The sequence below is a fragment of the Bradysia coprophila genome, unplaced genomic scaffold, assembly GCF_014529535.1.
Source record: "Bradysia coprophila strain Holo2 unplaced genomic scaffold, BU_Bcop_v1 contig_24, whole genome shotgun sequence".
Classification (NCBI taxonomy): Eukaryota; Metazoa; Arthropoda; class Insecta; order Diptera; family Sciaridae; genus Bradysia; species Bradysia coprophila.
The window spans coordinates 4,929,836-4,952,494 of record NW_023503501.1 but is presented as its reverse complement, the minus strand read 5'-3'; the positions used below and the strand labels follow the sequence as shown (position 1 = coordinate 4,952,494).

Sequence of the window (22,659 nt, the reverse complement as noted above, 5' to 3'; positions counted from 1 at the left end):
TTTTTTAAAAAGTGTAAAATCGCGCCGTCCTACAGACCTCTTTGAAAATCGTCAATTTTTTTAGATTAAAATCGAAGAACAGGAAATTAATCATTTTGTCAAAATGCCCAAAAAATTAGTCACTTAGGACTTTCTTTCTTTCTTTTCTAAAAATTTGAGATTTAGAATGTTATACTTTCTGCATGCAAGTCCTAAATCTAAATAACTCATTAGGGTTAAAGTTTCTCATATGAAATTAATGCCGAAAAGACACTAAAACTTTTCTCAAATCAAATTTCTGCCGAGAAAACTCTAAAACGTTTCTTATTCCATAATTTAAAATTTATCCGATTAGTAAGGAGAATATTGCCTACATACACTTTTGCCCCATCCGGTATAGTTCATTTTTCTCAGAGGTCCTAAGATGAAAGCAACGCACTGTCGACAGTGTGTTGGTGAAAGTGTTTGAAGAAAAAAAATCTGGAGAAAGCTTTCGAACGAGATATAACTCATAAAGATCGGAGATCTCTTGGTTTCAAATTCCATATAATTATTTAACGGTAGTTGATTAAATATTTTCGACTATTGGGATTGTGGAGCTGTCTGTATGAATAAAAACTCTGACTCTCATTTCTTTATTTCCTCTCCGCACGACTTCAATGCTTTCCCATGTACAATTGATGGTAAGCTAACAAAATTGAATGTTGTTGATTGATAACTATTTGACGTGCAATATTTATCCCGTTACAATTTTTATGGCCGAGCCGAGACGAATTAACTTAAAGTTGTAAATTTCTATTCGATTTATCAATCGGACCAGTTAAACACATTCAACATTGAATTGCGCCGGAACATAAAGAAACGTTAAGAAAAATCTTTGCTGGGAAATGAAGTTAGTATTAAACCCAAAAACGTCAAAAACGTTCATGTTATGACAGATCGAAATATCAAAGCTGTCAAGTGATGCCTGGTCTGTTTAAAAAAAAAGTAAACTTTGATTCTACCGGCCTTGACTGTAATTTTGATGGATTTGCCACCATCTACGCACAAGCGTAGAGAACATAAATTTAAGGGACCAACTGGAAACGCAAAGTTTGTCAAATATGGAGCACCATTTCTGTTATTAGTTGTGGGAGCGTCGTTCGGCCTGCGAGAATTTCAACAGATTAAGTGAGTATTGCACTTCTACATTTACTTACACCGCTATTCTGGAAACAGAAGTCGAGTCGAAAATCATCCAGTCGTCTGGTATCCTTAAAAATGTGATGTTGACTCAATTGATTTATTTCAAATAAAATTGTAGAAGGAACGAGGCAATATTAAGCACTTTCCACAAATCTTTTATTTGATTTTCAGTCTTAATCAATCATTTCACTAAATGTCTTTAAGAACATATCGACAAGGCGATATCCTCACATTTAATTATCGAAATTTCACTCAGATTGATCTCTATATGAACTAACTTTCGACTCGACTGTTGCTACATTCGAGTGCTTTCGTATTGAAGCTGTTCAATGCAAGATGTTTTCATCGTCTGAACTCTTATTGTTTTTAGATTCAAATATTTTCGGGATACTTCTGTATCACCGGAGGAGATTACCAAGCATGGTGTCGACATGAAGAAGACGGGCGAAGTCACACTGGAAACGGAGTATGATAAAGTCAGCAAAATCGACATTGACAATTGGTCAAATATCAGAGGACCGCGACCGTGGGAATGAAATTTGTTTTTCGTTTAATTTGAACGTGAATTAGGTACCTATAGCTGTTATTGTTACAATGAAAATGAAATAAATTTTTTTGGATACCATTTTTGAGTTGAATTTACGGTGTAAAGCATTCATGAGCTTTATGTTTATATTGGATTTCATTGAAAAATTCGTTGGTACATCAATGCTTACATAAAAGCTCTTCAAAGCTTATTCAAAAATGAGATACGTTATCTGCCGTGTTAAGTCAAAACTGCGGATCGCATTATATGTTTGTTAGCTTGAGCTCTCGAAAGCGTCGGTCTCTTTTTGGATTCCTTTGCAAAAATCGAATATTTCAGTGGAATACAGGGCTGAAAGCTCTTTAAAAGCAGAGACACAAATTAAAGTGTTAAGGGACATCTTTTAGATAAATGCTACAGATGTATCGGGTTGTGATACGCAGACGGTGATTTTTTTTGTTATAAAAAGTTCTTCGAGACCAGAAAGTCCCTGGCAGAGACTACTTTTGTGAAAAAAAAAACTTTCCAATATTTTCTTGAATTTTCCCAGATTTTCCTTAATTTTGGGAAAATGTAGGAAAAAAGAATCTTAAAAATAAAAGGGACTAGTGACTTATAATGCCCGTCCCTTGCACTATAGCTAATATTATCATCAACAATTTTACATGGTCCAGTCCAAAATCTCTTCAAACACGTCCACCGAAACATCTGTAGGTTCTCTCTGCTCTCGACTGCAAGCATCGATATCATCATTTGAATCTTCTACTTCATAAGACCCAAAAAAGTCATAGCCCGGCGCCTAATTTTGTTGTCGTAAAACAAAAACAAAAAAACCATCCGTAAAAGGTTAAAATTCAGTATGTTTAGCAAAACGTTGAAATAGTTAAGGATATCTCGTAATAGTGCAACTGCGCAACTTTTTTTAAATGTCAAACACCCTACACTAACAATATCCTTCACCCATTTCAGCCAATTTACGCATTAGTTTCTGAACTACATCAGACAATCTCACGTAAATCTGATTTTGGTTTCATCTCAGGCAGGTTCATTTACAGTCGTTAATAGTTTACTATAAGCCACCAATTTTCAAAGTCATGGAGGATAAAATAGAATTGGAGAGAGTACGTATTGAACCGAATTCAAACCCTAGGTCAATATAAATCACTTGTTGTTCACTGTACGTCGTTTGTATGTACAGAATTTTAGTAAGGCAGCCACAAAAGCAAGGGCCATGACTAACCGTAAACTGTTATCAGAAGAAGAACGTGCCGAATTACTCGGTCTGTTTAAACAAGGTACTATGGGAGACGGAAATGTGTGGAAAATGTTCAGTAAGTTCATGCTAAGTGCTTTTCCATTCGAAATGTTTAGAATCGAATCTTTCTCTCGATATATAGAAGAAAAAAACTTCCTTGTCTCTGACACAACGAATGTAGCGAAAAACGTTAATTGGTTAGGATTACGTGGAATGTCACAAATTGAAGCCAAACAAAAGTACATTGACCTGGTGGACGAATTAATGGAAAAGTATTGTGTGGTATTTCCACCGACTCGTTATGGTAGTATGGCATCTCTGTCGTCTGCTTGTACGACGTACACATATGTACCACCGGCAAGAAAAGCTTCTCATGAAGTCTAACTTTTCGAATTCGATGGCAAATGACAAAAAACAATCGATGAGGTCTTTGTAATGTGGTCTTACATACAGCTAAATGTTTGTTTAATCTAATTATGGTATTTCGTAACGATCTGGCTGGATGTACGCAGAAGTAACAGAATCGTAAATTGTGGCGATATGCTTTCCGTCTGCAAAAGTTTAATCTTTGAAAACTTTGAGCATTTAATTACAAAAGTATTGATAATGTGATGGCACAAGAATTTTTATTACAATATTTTATTCTTCTACTACAGCAACTAAAACTGCTTCTTCATTTACTATGTGTCTTGATATTCAATGTGAAAAATATTTTTAAAGAAATTAAAATTGTTATACACGACCTCGTTGCGTTTAAATGGAATTTGGAAGAAGTCTCTTACAGAGGAGCCGCTCTACATGTGTGCGATGGAATATTATTAACTACTTGACATTCGGGGTTGTTTCGAATTCACTCATTTTATTGGTGGTAAACGGAACAGTCAGAGTTAAGAACGGATTCTAGGATACCCATGCAGGAATAAAGTAGAAACGTTAGGGTACCAGTTCTGATGGTATACCGCCACGTATACTGCTAGAACTATTTATTAGCTTCATCCCTCAAGTATCCATGCCTCTATGACTGCTTGAAAATCACATTTTTTCAACTTTAGCGTGTCTCTGCCGGCTTGACTTGCACTTATAGTACCAAATTTTGGTGCAATTGTTATTAGAATTTCAGGCACTATCGATTGAAACCAGCTTTCCATCACTCTCTCTGTAGACAGGTTGGGCTATGCACCAATGTCACCGACGGTACGGATGAAAATCAAAAATTTTTGTGGTACCTTGTTTAGGGATCCGAGCTGACTAATAATATCCAAAAATATCAAAAATGCATCGAAATGCTCAGTTAAAATTCATTCAACCGCACCGTGCTGCTTTATAAAACCATCGCCACTCCACCGACACTCAAAATTCAGTAGTCAAGTCTGAGTTGAAAAGGGGACCAGGACCTACCTCAATGCAGGCTCATGAAATAGATTACCGGTCAGTAGTCCGTTCAGCTGGTCGAAATAAAATTCCTTGCTCTTATAAAAAATATTTTTTCTTTCTCTTTATTTTCATTTTGAATTCATTAATTTCGTACAGTCTTGAACATTGAATTAATTCGGTTGCATAACATATTGTAATGACAAATAAAAGAATTCATTTTAATCACCACGGATACGGATTGACTGAACAGACTTTTCGTCATCATCCGATTATCATATCGTAACACTGTCTTAGTCTTAAAAACAAAAAAACAAAAAACTTTTTCGCAATTCTCATCTTCGATTCAGTTTAGAAAGCTAGGATCGCTGGCAAAGCTTTAAGTTCACACAATATGTAAAACAATCTTTCAGATTTAGCCGATTTTTTTGAATTCAAAATCGTTGGAAATTTCTTAAATTTATAATAATTTTACAAGTTGACGGAAAATTTTCTTTTCCATTTTCATTTTGACTAACTAAGCATTTAACTAAATTAAGGCAGTCTCTAGAAATTTGAATATTTTATTTTAGTCACAGTATAAATAATTGTTGATCATATTACTACACTGCTCGTGCTTATTCCGCAAAATTAATTGTTTCTTTTTCACGTGCCGGAAAGGGAAAGCGGACCTTTCCATGTTTCAAGCGACACATTCACACATCTGTCAACATATTCAGCACGTACAATTTCTTTACATAACCCGGGATAAAACGATGAAAAGTCACTAGTTCGTGTATTTAATTCATTCGAGACGACGCAGAGAATCCACACAGAAACTGAACTTTTCAATTTTGTCACTCCTTGTTATGTAAAAAAATGATTGTTTATCATTCCAATGGACGATACGTTTGAACGAGTTTTGAGAATGATGGGTCTCATATGGCAAGACCAAAAAAATTACAAGAAAGCGTCATTTTCGTTGCAATTCTTTCAAAATGATCCGCTTGAAATTTTCTCACTTAAAAGATGTTTCCTTTTGCATTGAACCATTTAAATGAGAGATCACATTATCCAGTTAAAACACGTTCAAACGAATCTATCTCATTGCGTTAATTCATTTTACTCAACGCATTACCTTATCTCCTGTGGAGATAACCAGCGAAAGATTTTTCCATATTTTATTGAATTTTCTTCTATTTTCCTTTAATTTTCTCAACAAAATATTTTTGGGAAAATGTAGGAAAATTCGGGAAAATATGGGAAAATTTTTGCTCAGAAATAGTCCGTGGAGTTAACTAAGACGTCAAACGTTGTTTTGTTTTGTTGAGTAGAATAGCGTACGAATTTATGGGATTATAATGGAAAATGGTTTAAAGCGGTTGTAACACCTTCGTATCCCCCCATTTTCCATCACATCTCCCACAGATACGTCATCTGCTGTTGTTTTATGTTTGCGACGCAATCGTCTTCTTTCATAATGATTTATGATCCATCATATACATTCATGCCACTAATTACCATGGCAACTTTTACAAAATATTTTACATTATCTACACACACCCCAAGCCCATGCAATCCCCAATCTCTTCGAGGAAAAACAAAACAAAATTTTGTTTAAAAAAAACAATTGATAAATAAAACGGAAAAATGAAATAAAATGGTTGTCCCTTAGTTGGTATTAGATGGTATTCACTCCTTAAATTCTATTTTATATTCATCATCCTCATTCGTCTTTTTTTCCTGTTCTCTATTTAACTCTGAATAAAATTTCAATTTCATTTTTCAAAATTTCAAATTTTCTTTTTCCATAAATTAATGATGCTGTGTGTTTCCTTAAATCATAATTTTTAATTAAATTACAAAAAAAAATATGGATGGATGGCATCGACATTTCACTGATTATTATGATGATTCGTTCTCGATCACTGGCGGCGATTGATGTGTTTCGGTATTTGTTTCTGTTATTTGACTCTCTGTAAAATAAATTAGACAAAGCGAATATTAACTGCTGATCTGAGAAGCGATACATTTTAATTCTACTGCAAACGGACGTGCAATACACTTAGAAAGGGACACAAAATTGAAATGAATTTTAAATAAAACGAAACACAAAACTGCTGATGGATCCATATGAGGATAACGTTTATCATTGCATAAACTTTTGAATGAAAAACAACGAAATCGATAAACTCTATCGTCAGTCATGACCTTATGAAATGTGCATTAAAGCTGTGACTGGAATTAACTCATTGAATGAAATCTCACAATTCGTACCAAAGGACCTATAGAACTTAGGAAAATATTTTTCTGTATACGTGAGAGTGTATTGGTGAGCTATGATATGAATCGGTCGGTAAGGAAGGTAAACGGTCGACAAGGAAAGAAGCGGTTAGGAAGGAATGCACCAACACAGTCTCACTATTACAGAAAAGTATCTTTCAAAATACCCCCATAACGGACTTCGCCCGCGCGTGCACACACATCTTGTGTGTATTGGGGTATGTAGAAATATACTATTTTTGGCTAGACATCCTTTATAGTTATTTGTTTACCAAGGGGAGAAAATAGGAAATTCCAACATTCGCTCGAGTTGGAATTTCCATTTTCTTCCAGAGGTGAACTCAAAGCTTTTCATGTGTGTATGTTATGTCTCGCTCTCCATGAAACGAAAACAAGGATACGCCATAGAATTTCCAAAAATATAAACAAAGTGACAGTTCGAATTAGAAAAGTTCTATCTTCTCCCCACTTTTCTGCATTTTCTCACTAAAAATGTCATCCGACCACCGATCGGCCAGTCGTCAAAAAAACCCAATTTTCTCATGGCCTCTTAAAGATGAAGTCATAATGACTCATTTTGTGGAAATGAAGAATGTCTCGGCTCTCGGCCAAAAATATGTCACTAAGTCCTACTATACTTTCACATTCAGCTTTCCACTCTGGATGTTCTTTAAGTTTAAATCAAGTCTTTGCCAAACAAAGCACTGTGTCAGTTCTACGTTTTTCTTTACCTGGGAAATTTTTACTCTGCTAGCAGGAAGAAATAGTTGTTTGTGGACAGAGCGTAGCGAGAGCCATAAGTTACATGAGAAAATGAAAATTTCCTACTTTTTTTCCCGAGATCAACACAACGGTTTTTACAACAAAGGCTCCCAAAGTTTCAGATGAGAGAACATTTTTGCCACACCCTATTAGTTCGATGTAATGACGCTGTTGCTGCGCGTTTACAATTCATTCGACTACTCAATTTCACTTTTGGCTACGTAAAGAAACTTGACTTCAATGTAACAACGAAAAAAGTAATGAAAAAGCAACTTGCCTCGAGTAACATTCTCAGACTTGTCACAATACCAAATCGGGTCGAAAGAAAGAACAAATCTAATCACAAGAAACACAACTACGTACTGCCAATACTGACGAACGACTAAACAACTTTCACTCGCATTCCTAAAACGGAACATAATTTCAAAATTAAAATTTGATTTTTCTTTCACCGGATAGCAACAACGAACAATAATAACGGACAAACATCGAAATTAAATCACACAACAGACAAGCCCAACAAAAGGAAAACAAAAAGTTTTGCAAAATCAATCACATTCCGAGGGCATTCTCCAATTATATCGATGGAAACAAACCTAATTTTCTGACTGGGTTTTTCGTAGCGGTGTACGAATTGGAATTATAAATGACTTCGATATGACTGATCCGCGGAGTTTGTTGAGCTTTCGCTTAATTCTAGCTGACATCCTGGATAGATAGATAGGTTGGCGATAGTTTTATTTATCGTTAAAAAAATGGATTCTCAAAAATAGCAGCAAGACTTAGAGCCTTGCAATTGGATGGGAACATTGCCCGAAATCAATTTTCAGCAGAGAAAAGAAAATGCAACACTAAGCATAATACGAGTACATTGTTCCAACTAACCTGCAACTGCTCGTTCCGCTTTGGCTTTGTCCCTTAATATATACGCTGCTGTGCACAAAAAGAAAACACCGCCAAGTATTTCAACGAAACACGTTGAAAATAAGGCATACTGCAGAGCTTTGAACCGTGTCTCATTTGTGTCCTAAAGGAATTTGGAAGAACAAAAAAAAAATCTGAATTCCGGTTCAACGTTGTACGAAATGCAAGTAAATTACATACCACAAATACTTTGTATTCGGTGAGTGTAGCATTCTGGTTCAGTGTCAGGGCCAGGCTTTCAATTTTCGGTGCTACATCTTCTGCGTTTGTGGGTAATCGTCTCATTGCGGCTTTTATCGCTTCAGATATCTGGAATTTAAATTTGAGTTAGTGATTTTCTCCTCTTCGATGTAAAGAGAAAGGTTTCGTAGTATTGTGTGACTGGCCATTTGTGTAATTACTGGATGCAGTAACATAATTTCGATCGTAGCGTATCGAATTTAATGCGCTTCTTCTAGCAAAGTATGGAACAATGCAGTAGTTCGTGATTTACAATAAGCCTGTTACAGGCGGCAGTTCGTGTGTTACACTAGACAACACATTTTGTACGCAAATAGTGGCATAGTGTAGGTCTCAATGCCTGGAGTACGAAACGCGCATCCGTTGGTCCCAGTGATGTCTGTGGTTCCGCTGCAACTGCTTCACAAAAAATTATAAGAAGTAATGGGAACAAGGCTGTTCTTGGTTCAGCAAGTATCTAGGGTCCAAGGAGTTCAAGAAACCACTCCATCGTCAGTATAATATCGAAAGAAGAAAAATACTTATTCATGTCCACCTTCGATATTAAATTAACGAGAGGTAGTGAAGGCCTATGGAGTATTTATTTAAATTCACAGCACCCTCGATACAAGCTGCACCAATAACTGTCCCGTTCCCATTACATTTTAATATTTCTTTTCTTTTTGAAGCGGCTGCAGCAGAATAGAAGGATGTGTGTTTCGTACTTAGGGTACGGAGATGTATCCAACTCACTATACCACACATTCCGAAAGTGTTAAATTGTTGTCTATGTCGATAAATAAACAACGATCTAGCTAATGCGCTTGTTTATAGAAATATACTGTTAATGCTAAAGAAGTAATAGATTTCACTACAATCTCTTAGAATTGTTAGATCAAAAGAAGTAATAGACTTGATAAAACACTGCTGATATGCTTGCCGTCAGTGTAGGAAGACGACTATGCTTTTATGCAGAGTCTGCATTGCAGGCCAAGAACTAAAGGGCGTTATGTCGACCACGCTTTATGTCGAAGTAAAGACAATGGACTTTATTCACATGATGGGCTCAAGTTCAAGTGAACATGGCACGTCAGGGCTAGACCTATTATAGCGTGAGACGCCCGACATTGATAAATTCACATCAAGTGATGTAAATTAAAGGTTTAAGGGATGGTTAAATAAAAAATAAAAATTTGTATACTCACTACTCCGACCAAATACGGACTGCCAGCATCTCCGAATGTATGCGATATTAATATCTGGAAAGCTTCGGCCGTCGAACGTCTTGTTGGTATGACTACATACTGGAAAAATGGAATGAAATAATTTTTAAGTTCGAGCACCGACATAGTATTACCATGTTTAAGCACAAATTAATAAAATATTTACGACAGACACACACACAAATACACAACAAACTTGATGCTAAAAGAGCGTGGAATTTCAACCACAACATGAACTTGAAATATTAAAATTCATTCCAATCCACTTGCCATTTCATTGAAGCTACAAAATAAAATGCGAAATCAGACTGGCAGGTGCCATTAAACAAATTTGTGTGGTTAGACATTCAAATCTTTATCAAAAACATTTCAAAACATTCATTCAATAACGAAATGTAGTATGCATGCAGTGTGTACATTGTATATTATACACGAAATTCATTCACAAAAAGCAACAAAAGTGGTTTTGAGCACAAAAATGGTATTAATGCGACATAAAATGGGTTTGTATATTCGGAAGGTCGAAAATAATTGTGAGAGGGTGGTGAAAGAAAGATGGCGCTGTCATTGAGACACCGTTTTGGCGAACGAATTTGAAAACAAAGGACAATTAATGCGCTGCACCGACTGCAAAATGATCATACGATCGACGGATGCATTTGTTTTTTTTTTTTTCGTTTAATTAGAAACACACGAAAAATCATTAAATGCACTACGCATTTCGAACGGAAAGAAACGAAAGAGAGAAAAAAATCTGAATGAGGCAATTGTCGGTGATTATTTTAATATGCTGCGTTTCTAATTATAACAACTTTGTATTGCAAGACATTTTCATTGCTCAAGATTATTACGTGCAGCAGTGAGATATGCGTGACTGATGATTTACAATACAATTTTCTTTCGTATAATTCGATTATACAATCAAGTGGATCGTATACGAATGCCTACATTCGTTATCAATCATTATGTGCACTAGTTTTTGCATCTGTACAACACTGCTTGTTTTTGATTTATATGAACAATAATCTTATTATGCGACTACAAATTGACAAATTTCATGAGGCAGCAATTTAATTCAATAAAAGAGAGGAAAAATTACCGAATTCTATTGAGTGTATTAAGATTAATGAACCTACTTCCATCCTCAATCAATTATGTTATTGGCAATAATGTGCAACGTCTATATAGTGTGTTTAAGGTAGGGTAATATGTTACAAGGACTACAAACTAATGTGCGAACAAAGGTTGGTGAGAGGCATCTTAATTTTTGTAGAAGGAGCGCGTTTTTACTCGAAATTATTGCGTTAACGGTAAGAACATTATTGCAGCGTTTTTACTTCATCACACTTCCCGATTTGATGGAAACCCTCGTATTTAGTGAACCCAGTCGGTAAAACAATTTGTATGAAATGTACCAGCATTTGTAACGTTTACCGGTAAATACAACGTTTACCGGTAAATACACCGTTTACCGGTAAATACAACGTCTACCGGTAAATGTAAGGTTTCATTTACCGTTAATAACGCAAGAGTAACATCTGCCATTTCGGTAGTCCTGTGAAGAGATTCTGATCATGTCATCGATTGACAGTGACACATTTAAGACTGGCTCAAGAATATTCTGGAAATTAGTGAACTTGTGAGCCGCCGGATGTATTTGTGATTGAGTTTCTATTTACAATTTACAGTGGTCCGTGTTAGCAACTCGAGCTGCTTAAGCTTCTATTCTCTATAAATTCTACATTAGTTTCGTACATTTAACTCATTTTTCGGCAAAAATATTACTTTTCGCATCACCTAACTCACTCTAAGAGTGTGGCTCATTTCGTAGTTAGTTTCTTAAGTAATTCGAAGACCTTATATACCATTTGATAGCAGTGAAGTGTGAAAATGTGCATTTTATACATTGAATTTGGTTAGATCATCACTAATGATGCTTTATATAGAAAAGAGGTGGTGGTTAAGAGTACAGGACGTTCGGAAGTGAAGAAATAAAATTAATTTTCTACCAACAAAAAACGAAAAAAAAATTCCATTTCCAATCACTACATAACGGTAAAAATGGTTGATATTGAATTCCTTACCAATAAAATATCAGCGACAATTGCCCAATTCAGATTTAACGCAATTTCTCCGATAAATATTAAACAATAAGCAGCTGGTGCATTTACTGACACAAGTAGCATTGCTCCGACAATACATGGAGCACTAATCAAAAGACCAAATCCACAAATAACGGGATCGGCACGTGAATGTTTTTTCCGTAGTCTTTGGGCTAAATAGGCACCCAGCGGAACACCAATTATTCCGGATAGCATGGTTAGAGCACCGAAAATGAATGCTACTCTGTAAATAAAAACGAATTTCGTTTCCATGTTCATAAATTATGTCCACAACATTGACTCAGACTCAACGAAAATTTAAAAATAATTTGATTGAAAACATTGCTGAACAGTTCCGTAGACTCCCGAGACAATAATCCACTAGGTCACAGTTTCCATACCACACACAGCATTGGCATAAGTTTTACAAAATTTCCTCCTTACCAATAGAATATCTGCCACAATCGACCAGCACAAATTTAACGAAATTTGTGCCAAGAACACTAAAAGGTAACACCACTTTCCATTGTATGGTGCAACCACAAGGGCTGCGTAGACCAATGGCGCTGAAACGAGTAGACCCCAAGCGCAAACCAGTCCATCGCATTTCGGATTCGTCGGTCGTAACCTCTGTACCAAATATGATCCTAGTGGAACTCCGATAAGCCCGGCTAACATTGCAATTATGCCGAACACATATGATACGCTTAAAAATTACAATTTATTGTATAGTGGCGGATCGTATTACGCACTGGTTGTTACGGTTGATTTAACCATTTTTCCCGATATTTTGTTTGGCACGTTATGCCGGTAAAATTTGAGAAAAGTTTGCGTTTTGGAATACAAAAGAACTCAAGGTTCTTGAGGACGAAAATATGACGCAACGATATTCGTCCCAAAAGTTTTTCCCACCTCTTCCTAAACGAATGGTAATTCAAAACTAATTGGAAAACTTACTCATTCAACGTCATATTCTCGTTCCCTGGATGCATTTTCAGACCGAGCAACATAAACGAAGGTCCCCACCAGGCTAGTGCTCCAGTCACGAATGCCACGCATGTAAAACCAAACGTGGACAGCATAAATGACGGATTTCTTGCTAATTCTGTAATGCAGTAGTGTTTAGTAGGGGGCTTGAGCTAACATGGTATCAAATGCTCTACCTCTGACATCTTCCTTATATGAAGTTGCTTCTAAGTTACAGGAACCTTCGATTTGACCGCGATTCGGCTCCTTGGTTAGATAAATTAAAACACATGCAGCTACACCCAAGAACGGCGTCACTCTCAGTGCCCATCGCCACGAGCCCAACGCATGAGCCGTTTCGGAACCGACAATGTATCCCAGCCCAGAGCCGACCGGTATTGCAAAATAAAACATTGCCAACATTTTCGATCGAACATCGTTGATGAACAAATCGGATATCAGTGTTGGTGCTATCGTGCTGTACGACGCTTCGCCGATTCCAACCAATGCACGAAATGTCAAAAACGGGTAATATGTGGGCATGATTGAGCCCAACATCGTTGTTCCGCTCCACAACGCAACGCCCAAAATCATTATCCACTTTCGTGAATAACGGTCGCCAAGGTAGCCGAATATTGGAGCGCATACCATGTACGACAGCACGAATGCTGTTTGGAGTAAACCACCGGCGTCGTCACCAATTTTAAATTCTTCTTGGATATCATTTAACACACCTGGAAAGGTAAGAGAGAGAAAAAAATGTTACAACGTCATCCAGTATATCGTTGATCTGTGCCACGGAAACAAAAGACTGATGGTCATAATGATTAAACTAATTAACATGTTCTACAGTGCAATCGAGCAATTTGAATATCAATGAAACGTTTTTTACTTAACACAGATCCTAAGCCGATTAGACTGTGCATTAGTAGACATAATGTGTTTGTGTCGTCGCCTGACCTTCAGTGTAACGTGGTGACTCTATTAATGATTTATGAACAGCCAAGTCACTCGGACAAATGAAACGATTTTTTTTGTTTTAAAGTTAAATTACCGTCATTATCATACACATTGGCTGGTGGTGTTATTTCAGAGCCTGTAACCTCAACATCAATTCACTGCTGTGTACAAAGTGACATAATCGTCTTGTCCATCAAATATTTTCCTAATGCATTAGCAAAGCAAATTTGCGAAATTGAATTCACAGATCAGAAATTTCGTCTGTGTGAGTTACATCCATACCGAAAAGAATCGGTTCTATCGGTGCCAATAAAGTCCCATTTATGCGTTTTTTAATGGGCGGTGAAATGCAATAGATCTAAATTTAAATTGTTAAAAAAGAAGAGAGTTGTCTGATGTCGAGCAAATATATTCCGCTGAGTTAATTATGTATTTAGTTTCGGCATTAGTGCACACAGTACAACCAATCTACGAAAATAAACGCGCTTTTCTTCTTTCATTCACTTTTTGTTTTCGGCTGAGCACGAAAATTTGCACAAAATTTAATTTCATATTCCAATTAGTGATTCAGACAGAGAACGGAAAAAATAAAAGCAAATCTGAAAACAGATTTTAAATTAGTTGATGCAATCATGATAATATCTGAATCATGTGCGATAGATCTTTCGTCATCAGAAAATTTTCCTAAAATTTATTTTCGACATTTTTTCGAATTTACATTCTGTGGTTATCTCTAAAATCTTTCAGATCGTGATTTTCATGCCAAACGAAATTATGTGAATTCTTAATAATGGTGACCTCTAATTCAATGAAAACAAGCAGTTTCGCTTCCACTGGGAAGTCGTATGGGACATTTTAGTAGAAACGGGACATGTCACCAAATTATAAAGCGAATTATAAGGATAATGAAAAATCCTTCATTTAGCTAACCGCTTCCAATAGGCTTACAATTTGTGTGTTTTAAACTCTTAAAAAAAACTTTTATTGACGAACTGGAGCGAACTGAAATTTCATTTTTCTTATAATTCACTATTGACACTTATAATTCGCTTAGACAGTGAAATTTCAGCATAAATTTGCTTCTGCTGTTTTTCAGCTAATCCACACGTTCAATTAAAACTTTTTATACGTCTTCAAGTGTATAAACAAGTATAACCAGTTTTGATTGTATGTGTGGATCAGCTAAAAAAACAGCTGAAACAAATTTATGCTGAAATTTCACTGCCTCTGACTGTATCCATTCTCGGCATTTAACTCCTCATTCGTTTATAAATTTTCATCTCAACAGGAGAATTCAGCAAAGTGTAGTTAAATAGTCTGAGGAGAAGTCAGTGAGGAATAGGATCTGTTTGGCAACTTTATTTACTACAATTTTCTTAGAAATAGACTGAAATTTAGTAAATCTACCAGAAATAGGCATGTGGGCATAGGTGAAAAATATCATAGAAAAAGAGAGAAGGATGTCCTTTTTAAAAGAGAGTCATTTGTAACTTTTGAGAGAGATTGCCGTGTGTCCCCTCTGTGAGAGCGAGGCATGCCCCTTTTGAGAGATAGTCTTACGAGAGTTAGATGATAGTATATAAAATGGCAAATAACTGTGTTAAGTGAGAGAATAAAAAAAATCTTCTGTTCCGGTACGGAAACAATGCCAAATTGAGTGAATTTTATTTTGTTAAATGTTTCCTCCAAACATCGTTTAATCATCACTCTCTGTTTTAACACTGAAAATTGATTTATCATCGACTGAAGATCACACGATCGAGACTGATTAGGAAATGAGTTGACTTACGAATATTGACTAGTTAATTCATAAATTTGATGTGTCACGCTGCATGTTTGTAATTCATGTGACGATAAAACAAAGCCAAAAGATATATTCAAAGTTTGCATTACGAATGGGCTTTTGTTTCTTTTTTATTTATTTACTTCATTCAAAATGGAAATTACTGCGGCAACAATGTCATATTACGATTATGATAACTCTTTCAGTGCAGAAACAATTGCTGTTCCATATGCTAGATAACGTTTTATTTATAACTCAAAACCATCATGAATGTTACAACCGACTTATACAACCATTATTTCTTGAGCTGAAATAACATTGGAAAGTTATAAATTTCGCATTTTTCTCCAACCATTACAACTAGCGAAGAGAGGAAAAAAATATTAAGCAAAACCAAAAAAAAAAAAAATTAAATGAAACGTTGGTTCCGTGGCACTCGTATTCGATACGTGTACCGAAAAAAAACATTCCAAAAGATAAATAAAATGAATTCGCACAGGCGCAAAGCCGTTCACTCGAAGAAAAAAAAGCACTGTACGGTCGTATGCCTCTCAGTATCGATTCTGAATCGCGCGATCGTATTCAACCAATAGCATGAATGCATGCGATATTATGACGCTGTTACTTAACGTCATGTGGGATTGTAATTCTTTTGGTTTTTATACATATTCCACACGTAGCAGACGCAGTGAGAGACAATAATAATAATAATGAGTTAAACCCGAATTAACTGATTCATTCAACACACAAAATGAGCATTTCATCAAAATTTTCTATGACTACAATGAAATTTTTTGTTAATTTTATAACAACATTGTTTGTATACTAAGCGACAGGTTAATTAATGCCAGTGCTTTGAGTGTGTGATGTAATGCAGTGAAATTAAATTTCAATGTAGTTAATAAATATCCGGTACTATGGACGTTTACGACTTGCGACATTTATCAATTAGATTTTTTTAAGTATTTATGGAAGAGTGATTGCTTCACTGATTCATAACTACGTAGGAAATTTATGTCAATGTGTACATAGACTGACGAGATTTAAGATTCGTAGAGGTTCGCAGTCGTAAGAAATATACTTAACTCGTCTGATACGAGAGAATTGTAATGAGTAGAAAACGAATACTTTGTTTAACACGCCCAAAAAATGTGTGAGTCACTAAACTCATACCGTTCATAATTCGAACGTTGAATGATTCCCTAATAAAGACAGACAACTATTGTACGCCACTCGAATGCATTTTATTGAAAAATATTTTTTTTTTTGTAGAAAGAAGAATATTATTGTGAAGTGGTCATTTGTTCAAATATAGTCATTCCGATGAAGTACCTTATCTAATTAAGAACAAAGTTTCTTGATCTGACATCCCTCTTAAGTTTAAACATACAGAGATGTACTTGTAAGATGTGCAAACAGTGTGCGTCAAGATTAATGAATGAATATGGAAATATAATACGATCAACTGTTCAAACATTACAATTTTATAATTAAATAAAGTGCTGTGGTTGACTGAGGAGGGCTATGGTGGAAGAAAAATCCACGTTGTGACTGTTTCTCATTTCTTCATAACGACTTTAAAATGAGATGTTGCAACCATGTGTTTCTTTCGTTTTCTTTTCTTTTTTTTTGTGTTTTCTTCTTCTTCTGTACTTCGAAAATAGTTGAATGGTATACAACAAGCACAATATACATAAAACAAACTCTACACGTTACAGCACACACAAAATTGAATGGAATTTTGTTGATGTTGACATTCATTTACGTTGTATAATGTGCTGGCATTTTTATTAAAGCAAAATGAAATTGTAGAAGAGCTTTTCTCTTCTTCATAAAATATAGAGTTGCAGCACACAAAAAAATCCATTAATGCGAATGTGATCGCGCACTGCCAATTCTCCGTAATGTGGTTGTTGGTATATTTTTACCTTGCAATAAGTAACGTTTTCGCTTCGCGAAGTTGTTTTACGACCCCGTGAGAAATTCATAAATTGTTTAAATATCGGTAATGTGAGACGCTATTCAGCCGGCAGTTTTAATATAGAATTTCTACCGCATTCTATTTCGGTTTGCTAATGCAACCTTGGTAATAGAAATTTACCTTGGTCTAGAAATCGACTACAAAGTGTCGTATGGACCAAGTGCATTACTTTTACTGACCCTGTAAAACTCATATCGACTCTCATTGTTGTCCTCTGTTTTGTTTTCTAATTTTATTCCTACAACGCATTCATTTTCATTCGTGTGGTACATATAGACGGAAAGACAACACTCCCATTCTTTAGCCACAAAATTAATACAAATATAGATCACACGTCGTGTTCAACGAAAAAAGAAAAAAATATTCTGTTAGATGATGACATGACAATGTTACCCGTCAATGCTATTGTGAAAGTAATTTTTCACCAAAAAAAAAAATTCTTAAGGCGTCTCATTATGTTAGAGCTCTTCAACATTATAGACGAAATGTTTACGGAGCGCCACATTTGGTCTAAATTTAAAATGGGAAATGTTGTGGTTATTAATAGTGTTCAAATAAGGGTAATATACGCGAGTAGATAAAGAGTGCTCGGAGTACATTTTTTGTTGTTGTTTATAATGAAAGAAAACCTTTGTTTATTGGTTCGGAAAATGCAATTAAAATTTTCTATTTTTGTTTTATTTGGAGAATGTGTTGAGAGTTTTATTTTATTATTTCGGTTTTTTAATTATATCTATTAACCATCCATGTCTATATAGTCGAGAAAGTTCAAGTTTACTAATAGAGAACTTGGTTCATTTAAACCGAGTTTTGTATATAATTAATCGGACGGTACTCATCAAGTGACTTAGGCTCTCTTAACACAGTTTTAAAGATTAAATTAATTAATTTTTGAGTGTTGTTTTTAGGGTCACTGCGTTACGGCTTCACAATTTTATTCTTTCAGAACCTGATAGTGTCATCTTCTTTTGACTCGACAATGACAAATATAACAGTATGAACTGTCGAATGGTTCAAGTACAAATCATACGAAGCCATACACAATGTAAATTACACATCCACCGGAATTACCAAAGAAATTTCTCCAACATTGACAAAGGCAATGTACGTTCACCACTTAGTTAGTTCGAAGGTTAGAAAAGTCGAATCTTCAGTTATTGACTTCATGGGTGATTCACCCGAGAATGGGTAAGACGTTTTTCGATTGATTTTTCGAACATTGTTAAACGACGAGCTATGTCGCCTAGTGTACGAATGAGGTTGAGAGCATATCATTTTTATTATCATTTAAATCGCCTCAGTTGTTGAGTACTTCCCAGATCGGTCAGCTGTATAATACGCTCGATAATTTTAAAATTTATCCTGAATACCATCTCAACTAGGAAAATTTTTGTTGAAATTAGTGAAGTAAAAGATTCTGTATTTGAAATAAGTGATTGATTACACCAAAAACATCCAGGCTTATTTAAAGAGTTTGAGATGTTCTAATCCATTGTTGAACTAAGCTCTTTAAAACGTGAAAACAATTTCCCATGAAAAAGGCTTAGTAATTCTGTAATTTTTGCGAATGACAAGATATGCTATGAGGTAAAATGAAATCGTACGATAAATTACGTATGAAAAACTAAGTAGATTGATTACGTTAATTGATTTAGCAACGTCCAAGATAAAATAAACTTAATCGAAAATTTGACCTTTTTTCCGATTCAATGACTCGACAGTTCTCGTCTCGTCTCTGAAAATTAATGTAAAATTCCTACGACGTATGTACGAATACACTGATTACATACCAAATTGCAAATTACCTTACAGTTTTTTGTCGGTTTCTCGAGAGAAAAAAAACCTCTCATACGTATGAGGATTTGGCTGTACATAGTCCGTCAGCATGGCATTGATTTATGTAGGTAAACATATTTAACGTGTGGAATTCAGCAATGCGATTACACATACATTCACGAGTTAATATCTGTACTAAAGATTCGTTAGTCAATATGTTCAATGTCATGCTGATTATATTCTCAGGTCACTTATACCTAACGAACTAAATTTTACGCACATCGACCGTAATTATGTCATCATTTTTAATTTTATCGAGCAACAATTATCGGAATTGGTGTAATAATTGTATTTATATCTGTTACGACTTTTACGCTGGATCAATAAAAAAAAAACATTTTTTTGTAGATAGGGAGTTCTTCAATTTACTATTCGTTATAGTCAGTGGATTCGAAAGAAATTGTTGAGGATTCGTATGCTAATACATGCCAAATATAATCCTCAAAACGTTAACATGGGTCGGGTAACCAATTATTGAACTCTTCGCCATTATTTTTGTTAATTTATTTCCGCCTTCAAACGTCTGAAACATGCCCTTTTATTGCATTCTGTTGTACGTTTGGTACGCCTTCGGCGTTGTGAATTACTTAGACAGTTTCAAGCAGAACATTACTGTTGGATGTTCGCGTGTGGTGGATATGAGAATGTTTTGTATTGAAGAATTACAAATGCATCATCGGAATTAATCTACAGAAACAACAACTTAAGTAATAAGTGGTTTCGACAAAATTCCCATTTTTTTTCTCGTTCGATTAGCAGTGAGAAAGATATTTAAAAAAAAAATTGCAGCGACAAAATGGTAAGGTATTTGTTAGAAAAACTCTTAATTAGTCAAGACTAGTCAAGTTGCTTGCGGTAGTACTGAAAGCCCAGAAAGAAAATGCATCAAAGCAAGAACCAACTATCAAAATCATGTCGTACGAGGTTGCCACAGAATTGATTGAGTGTCTACACAATTTCATGGTAACACAATAAGAGAAGAAGCAATTAAAACTGAGTTACAAGTATTGTTTCAAGATGATTTAATTCTGTGTGACAAACCCACTCCAAATGATTCTTATATGACACGGCGGGCATCTTCATATTGTCGTAATTTAATGCTTTAAAATGCGAAACGAATAATTTCTGTTTCTATACGGTTTCTTTAATCAATTCGTTCGCCATCTATTTTCAGATACCCAGACATGACAATACGGCATTGTAATTAAATTAACGAAAATTGACTAATAACCAACTGCATTAACCAAATTCACATTCTTATCAATCACATTAAATGTTCGCATCAATTGAATCCATTTACGATTTATTTAAAAAGACTCTACACACAATGAGCTCGGGTCAATTGAGAGGTTATCACAGAATTGATTAATTGGAATTGATTTTGAGGAATCAATTTAGAGTCGCTGTCAAGAGATCAATAAATGAGAAATGCAAATAAAGGAAGGCGTGGTACTTCGGTGACCTTTTATTGATTGTTGTTATCATGAAGGTCAATAAATGCGAACTGAAATTTGGATATAAAAATATGTGAAGTGAAGCCTGTGCGAAAAGAGACGATGATATTATTTATCGCCCAAAACCTTTTACAGTGGAGGTGTGACGCAAGTACTGTTATCCACTTACAAAAGAACTGATATCGGTTTAGGTGACGCTTACAGATTCGACACGCAAAAAGTTATGCGACACAAATGGCAGCTGATGAGGAAAGTACGCTAAAGTTTTATCAACGAAAATCTTACCACAAAAATTTTAGGTAGAAAATTATAATAAAAAAGTTTGCGTCAAAAAGTAGCAGATGATTCGGCTTTCTTCCGTTTGAATTCCATTCTTTAAAGTAATATATTTCACAATTATAAATATTTTCCTTCCTCAACATCAGCCACTTGTGACGCAATTTTTTTTTTTGTTATAATTTTCTTTCTAAAATTTTTCGGGTAAAATTTTTGTTGATAAAACTTTCGCGTACTTTACTCATCAGCGTAAGCGTCACCTACACCGATATCAGTTCTTTTGTAAGTGGATAAACAGGACCTGCGTCACACCTCCACTGTAAGTGGTTTCGGGCGATATCAGCTCTTTTGTAAGTTGTGATTTTTTAGAATTTGGTCGCAGATAATAGACAATCATATTGTGCAGCTTGAATGAAAATTCTTACAAAACTGTATCAGATTTCTCTTTGATCTGAACCTTCCAGCTTCCATTTGACGGAAATCGAAAATTTGACGAAAATCGAAAATTTGACGCACTTAAAACGCTCGTAGCTCCCAAATAAGCGACTTTTTAGGGAAACCATGAAACACGTATCGACTAGACTCTAAAACTCTATAACTTTATCTTTTACACGAGGTTTCTATCTGCCGTATTTTTCGAGTGATGGCTGACATAGCTTAAACTTAAAACGCTCATAGCACCCAAATAGACGACTTTATAGGAAAACCATGGAACACGTGTCGACTGAGATCTAAAACTCTATAAATTTGTCTTTTAAACGAACTTTCTATCTGCCACATTTTCTGAGTTATGGGTCCTATAGCTGAATAGCTTATCACGCTCATAGCTTCCAAATTATAAGCTTTTATAAAAATTCCTTCAAATTATTTTTCATAGAATTACGTCCTTAACATAGCCTGAAAATTCAGCCAAATCCACCGGTAAAATCGAAAGTGACAAAGGTTGGTAAAATTAATATATTTCAAAATGTATGTAATTTCTATATACAAATTTCCAAATTTTGAAATTTAATATCTCGGTCAAATCTTAACCTTATGAGGCGTGTAATAGCTCATCGAACTCGTATGGACGCCCAGATTACGAATAAAATAAGTGGAGGTAGTAGGAGCGGAGGGGGAAAAGTCAAAAAAGTTGTATATATATGTTCCTCAGTCCTACGGAAAAAAATTAAGAACAAATCTATTACGATCATCTAGCTACAATAAATGAGTAATTAAATGCAGAAACTTAACGTGTAACATTAGGGAATTATAGGAAAAATGAAATTTTAACAATTTATCTCTCTTCCAATTAGGCTGACGTTGTCAATAGAAGTTTTCTTTAAGTGTTTAACAAAAAACTATTCGAAAAATATAATAATTCGCTAATGTGGCACGTCTCGTATCTACTTAACTATTCAAATAGTATCTTAGAATTAGGATAACATTGGTTAGTCGAAGTCTCTGATGGGTCGGTTGTTTGGCCCAAATAGTACCTCTTGGAACTCAGTCAGCAATATAACCGAAAATATAGCAATTAACTATCGCTCTTTCCAACGGCAGCCACAACCGATCTCTCGGTTAGATCTCTAAAATAAATAATTTTTTTCTGTTCC

General features: G+C 35.2%; 3 protein-coding genes across 9 annotated transcripts in view; 2 read left to right on the top strand and 1 right to left on the bottom strand.

Annotated features, from left to right (window-relative positions):
* The first annotated feature begins 908 nt into the window (after positions 1 to 908).
* Positions 909 to 1,789, top strand: LOC119078015 (cytochrome c oxidase assembly protein COX16 homolog, mitochondrial). The gene is made up of 2 exons (XM_037185406.1): positions 909 to 1,149; positions 1,535 to 1,789. Exons 1-2 carry the CDS (start codon positions 1,004 to 1,006, stop codon positions 1,698 to 1,700), a joined length of 312 nt encoding a protein of 103 aa, XP_037041301.1. The 5' UTR covers positions 909 to 1,003; the 3' UTR covers positions 1,701 to 1,789.
* Positions 1,790 to 2,630: 841 nt separating this feature from the next.
* Positions 2,631 to 3,380, top strand: LOC119078014 (acyl-CoA-binding protein-like). The gene is made up of 3 exons (XM_037185405.1): positions 2,631 to 2,811; positions 2,889 to 3,021; positions 3,088 to 3,380. Exons 1-3 carry the CDS (start codon positions 2,785 to 2,787, stop codon positions 3,327 to 3,329), a joined length of 402 nt encoding a protein of 133 aa, XP_037041300.1. The 5' UTR covers positions 2,631 to 2,784; the 3' UTR covers positions 3,330 to 3,380.
* Positions 3,381 to 4,415: 1,035 nt separating this feature from the next.
* The window catches only part of LOC119078005 (protein spinster), a 30,138-nt gene continuing 11,894 nt past the window's right edge, over positions 4,416 to 22,659 (bottom strand). The window contains exons 2-9 of one of the 7 annotated variants that reach the window (XR_005087921.1): positions 12,972 to 13,508; positions 12,766 to 12,913; positions 11,791 to 12,052; positions 9,689 to 9,787; positions 8,445 to 8,573; positions 8,226 to 8,367; positions 7,618 to 7,745; positions 4,416 to 6,271 (exon numbers count right to left, since the gene is read on the bottom strand). Coding sequence is in view for 5 of the 7 variants with exons in the window: in XM_037185393.1 (XP_037041288.1) it covers positions 6,201 to 6,271; positions 8,226 to 8,367; positions 8,445 to 8,573; positions 9,689 to 9,787; positions 12,253 to 12,514; positions 12,766 to 12,913; positions 12,972 to 13,508 (1,388 nt within the window). In the remaining 2 variants the exon portion in view is untranslated. Of the gene's footprint in view, positions 6,274 to 7,414; positions 7,558 to 7,617; positions 7,746 to 7,936; positions 8,049 to 8,225; positions 8,368 to 8,444; positions 8,574 to 9,688; positions 9,788 to 11,790; positions 12,053 to 12,252; positions 12,515 to 12,765; positions 12,914 to 12,971; positions 13,509 to 22,659 lie in introns of those variants that run through there. The other 6 variants (XM_037185390.1, XM_037185392.1, XM_037185391.1 and 3 more) reach the window with 6 other exon arrangements.

What these genes read in the sequence shown, in the direction of transcription:
- LOC119078015 (XM_037185406.1), top strand. Translation starts at nt 1,004, where the DNA reads ATGGATTTGCCACCATCTACGCACAAGCGTAGAGAACATAAATTTAAG. An exon ending in CGAGAATTTCAACAGATTAA is followed by an intron (nt 1,150 to 1,534) that starts GTGAGTATTGCA and finishes TATTGTTTTTAG; the next exon opens with ATTCAAATATTTTCGGGATA.
- LOC119078014 (XM_037185405.1), top strand. Translation starts at nt 2,785, where the DNA reads ATGGAGGATAAAATAGAATTGGAGAGA. An exon ending in ATAAAATAGAATTGGAGAGA is followed by an intron (nt 2,812 to 2,888) that starts GTACGTATTGAA and finishes TTGTATGTACAG; the next exon opens with AATTTTAGTAAGGCAGCCAC. An exon ending in AAATGTGTGGAAAATGTTCA is followed by an intron (nt 3,022 to 3,087) that starts GTAAGTTCATGC and finishes CTCGATATATAG; the next exon opens with AAGAAAAAAACTTCCTTGTC.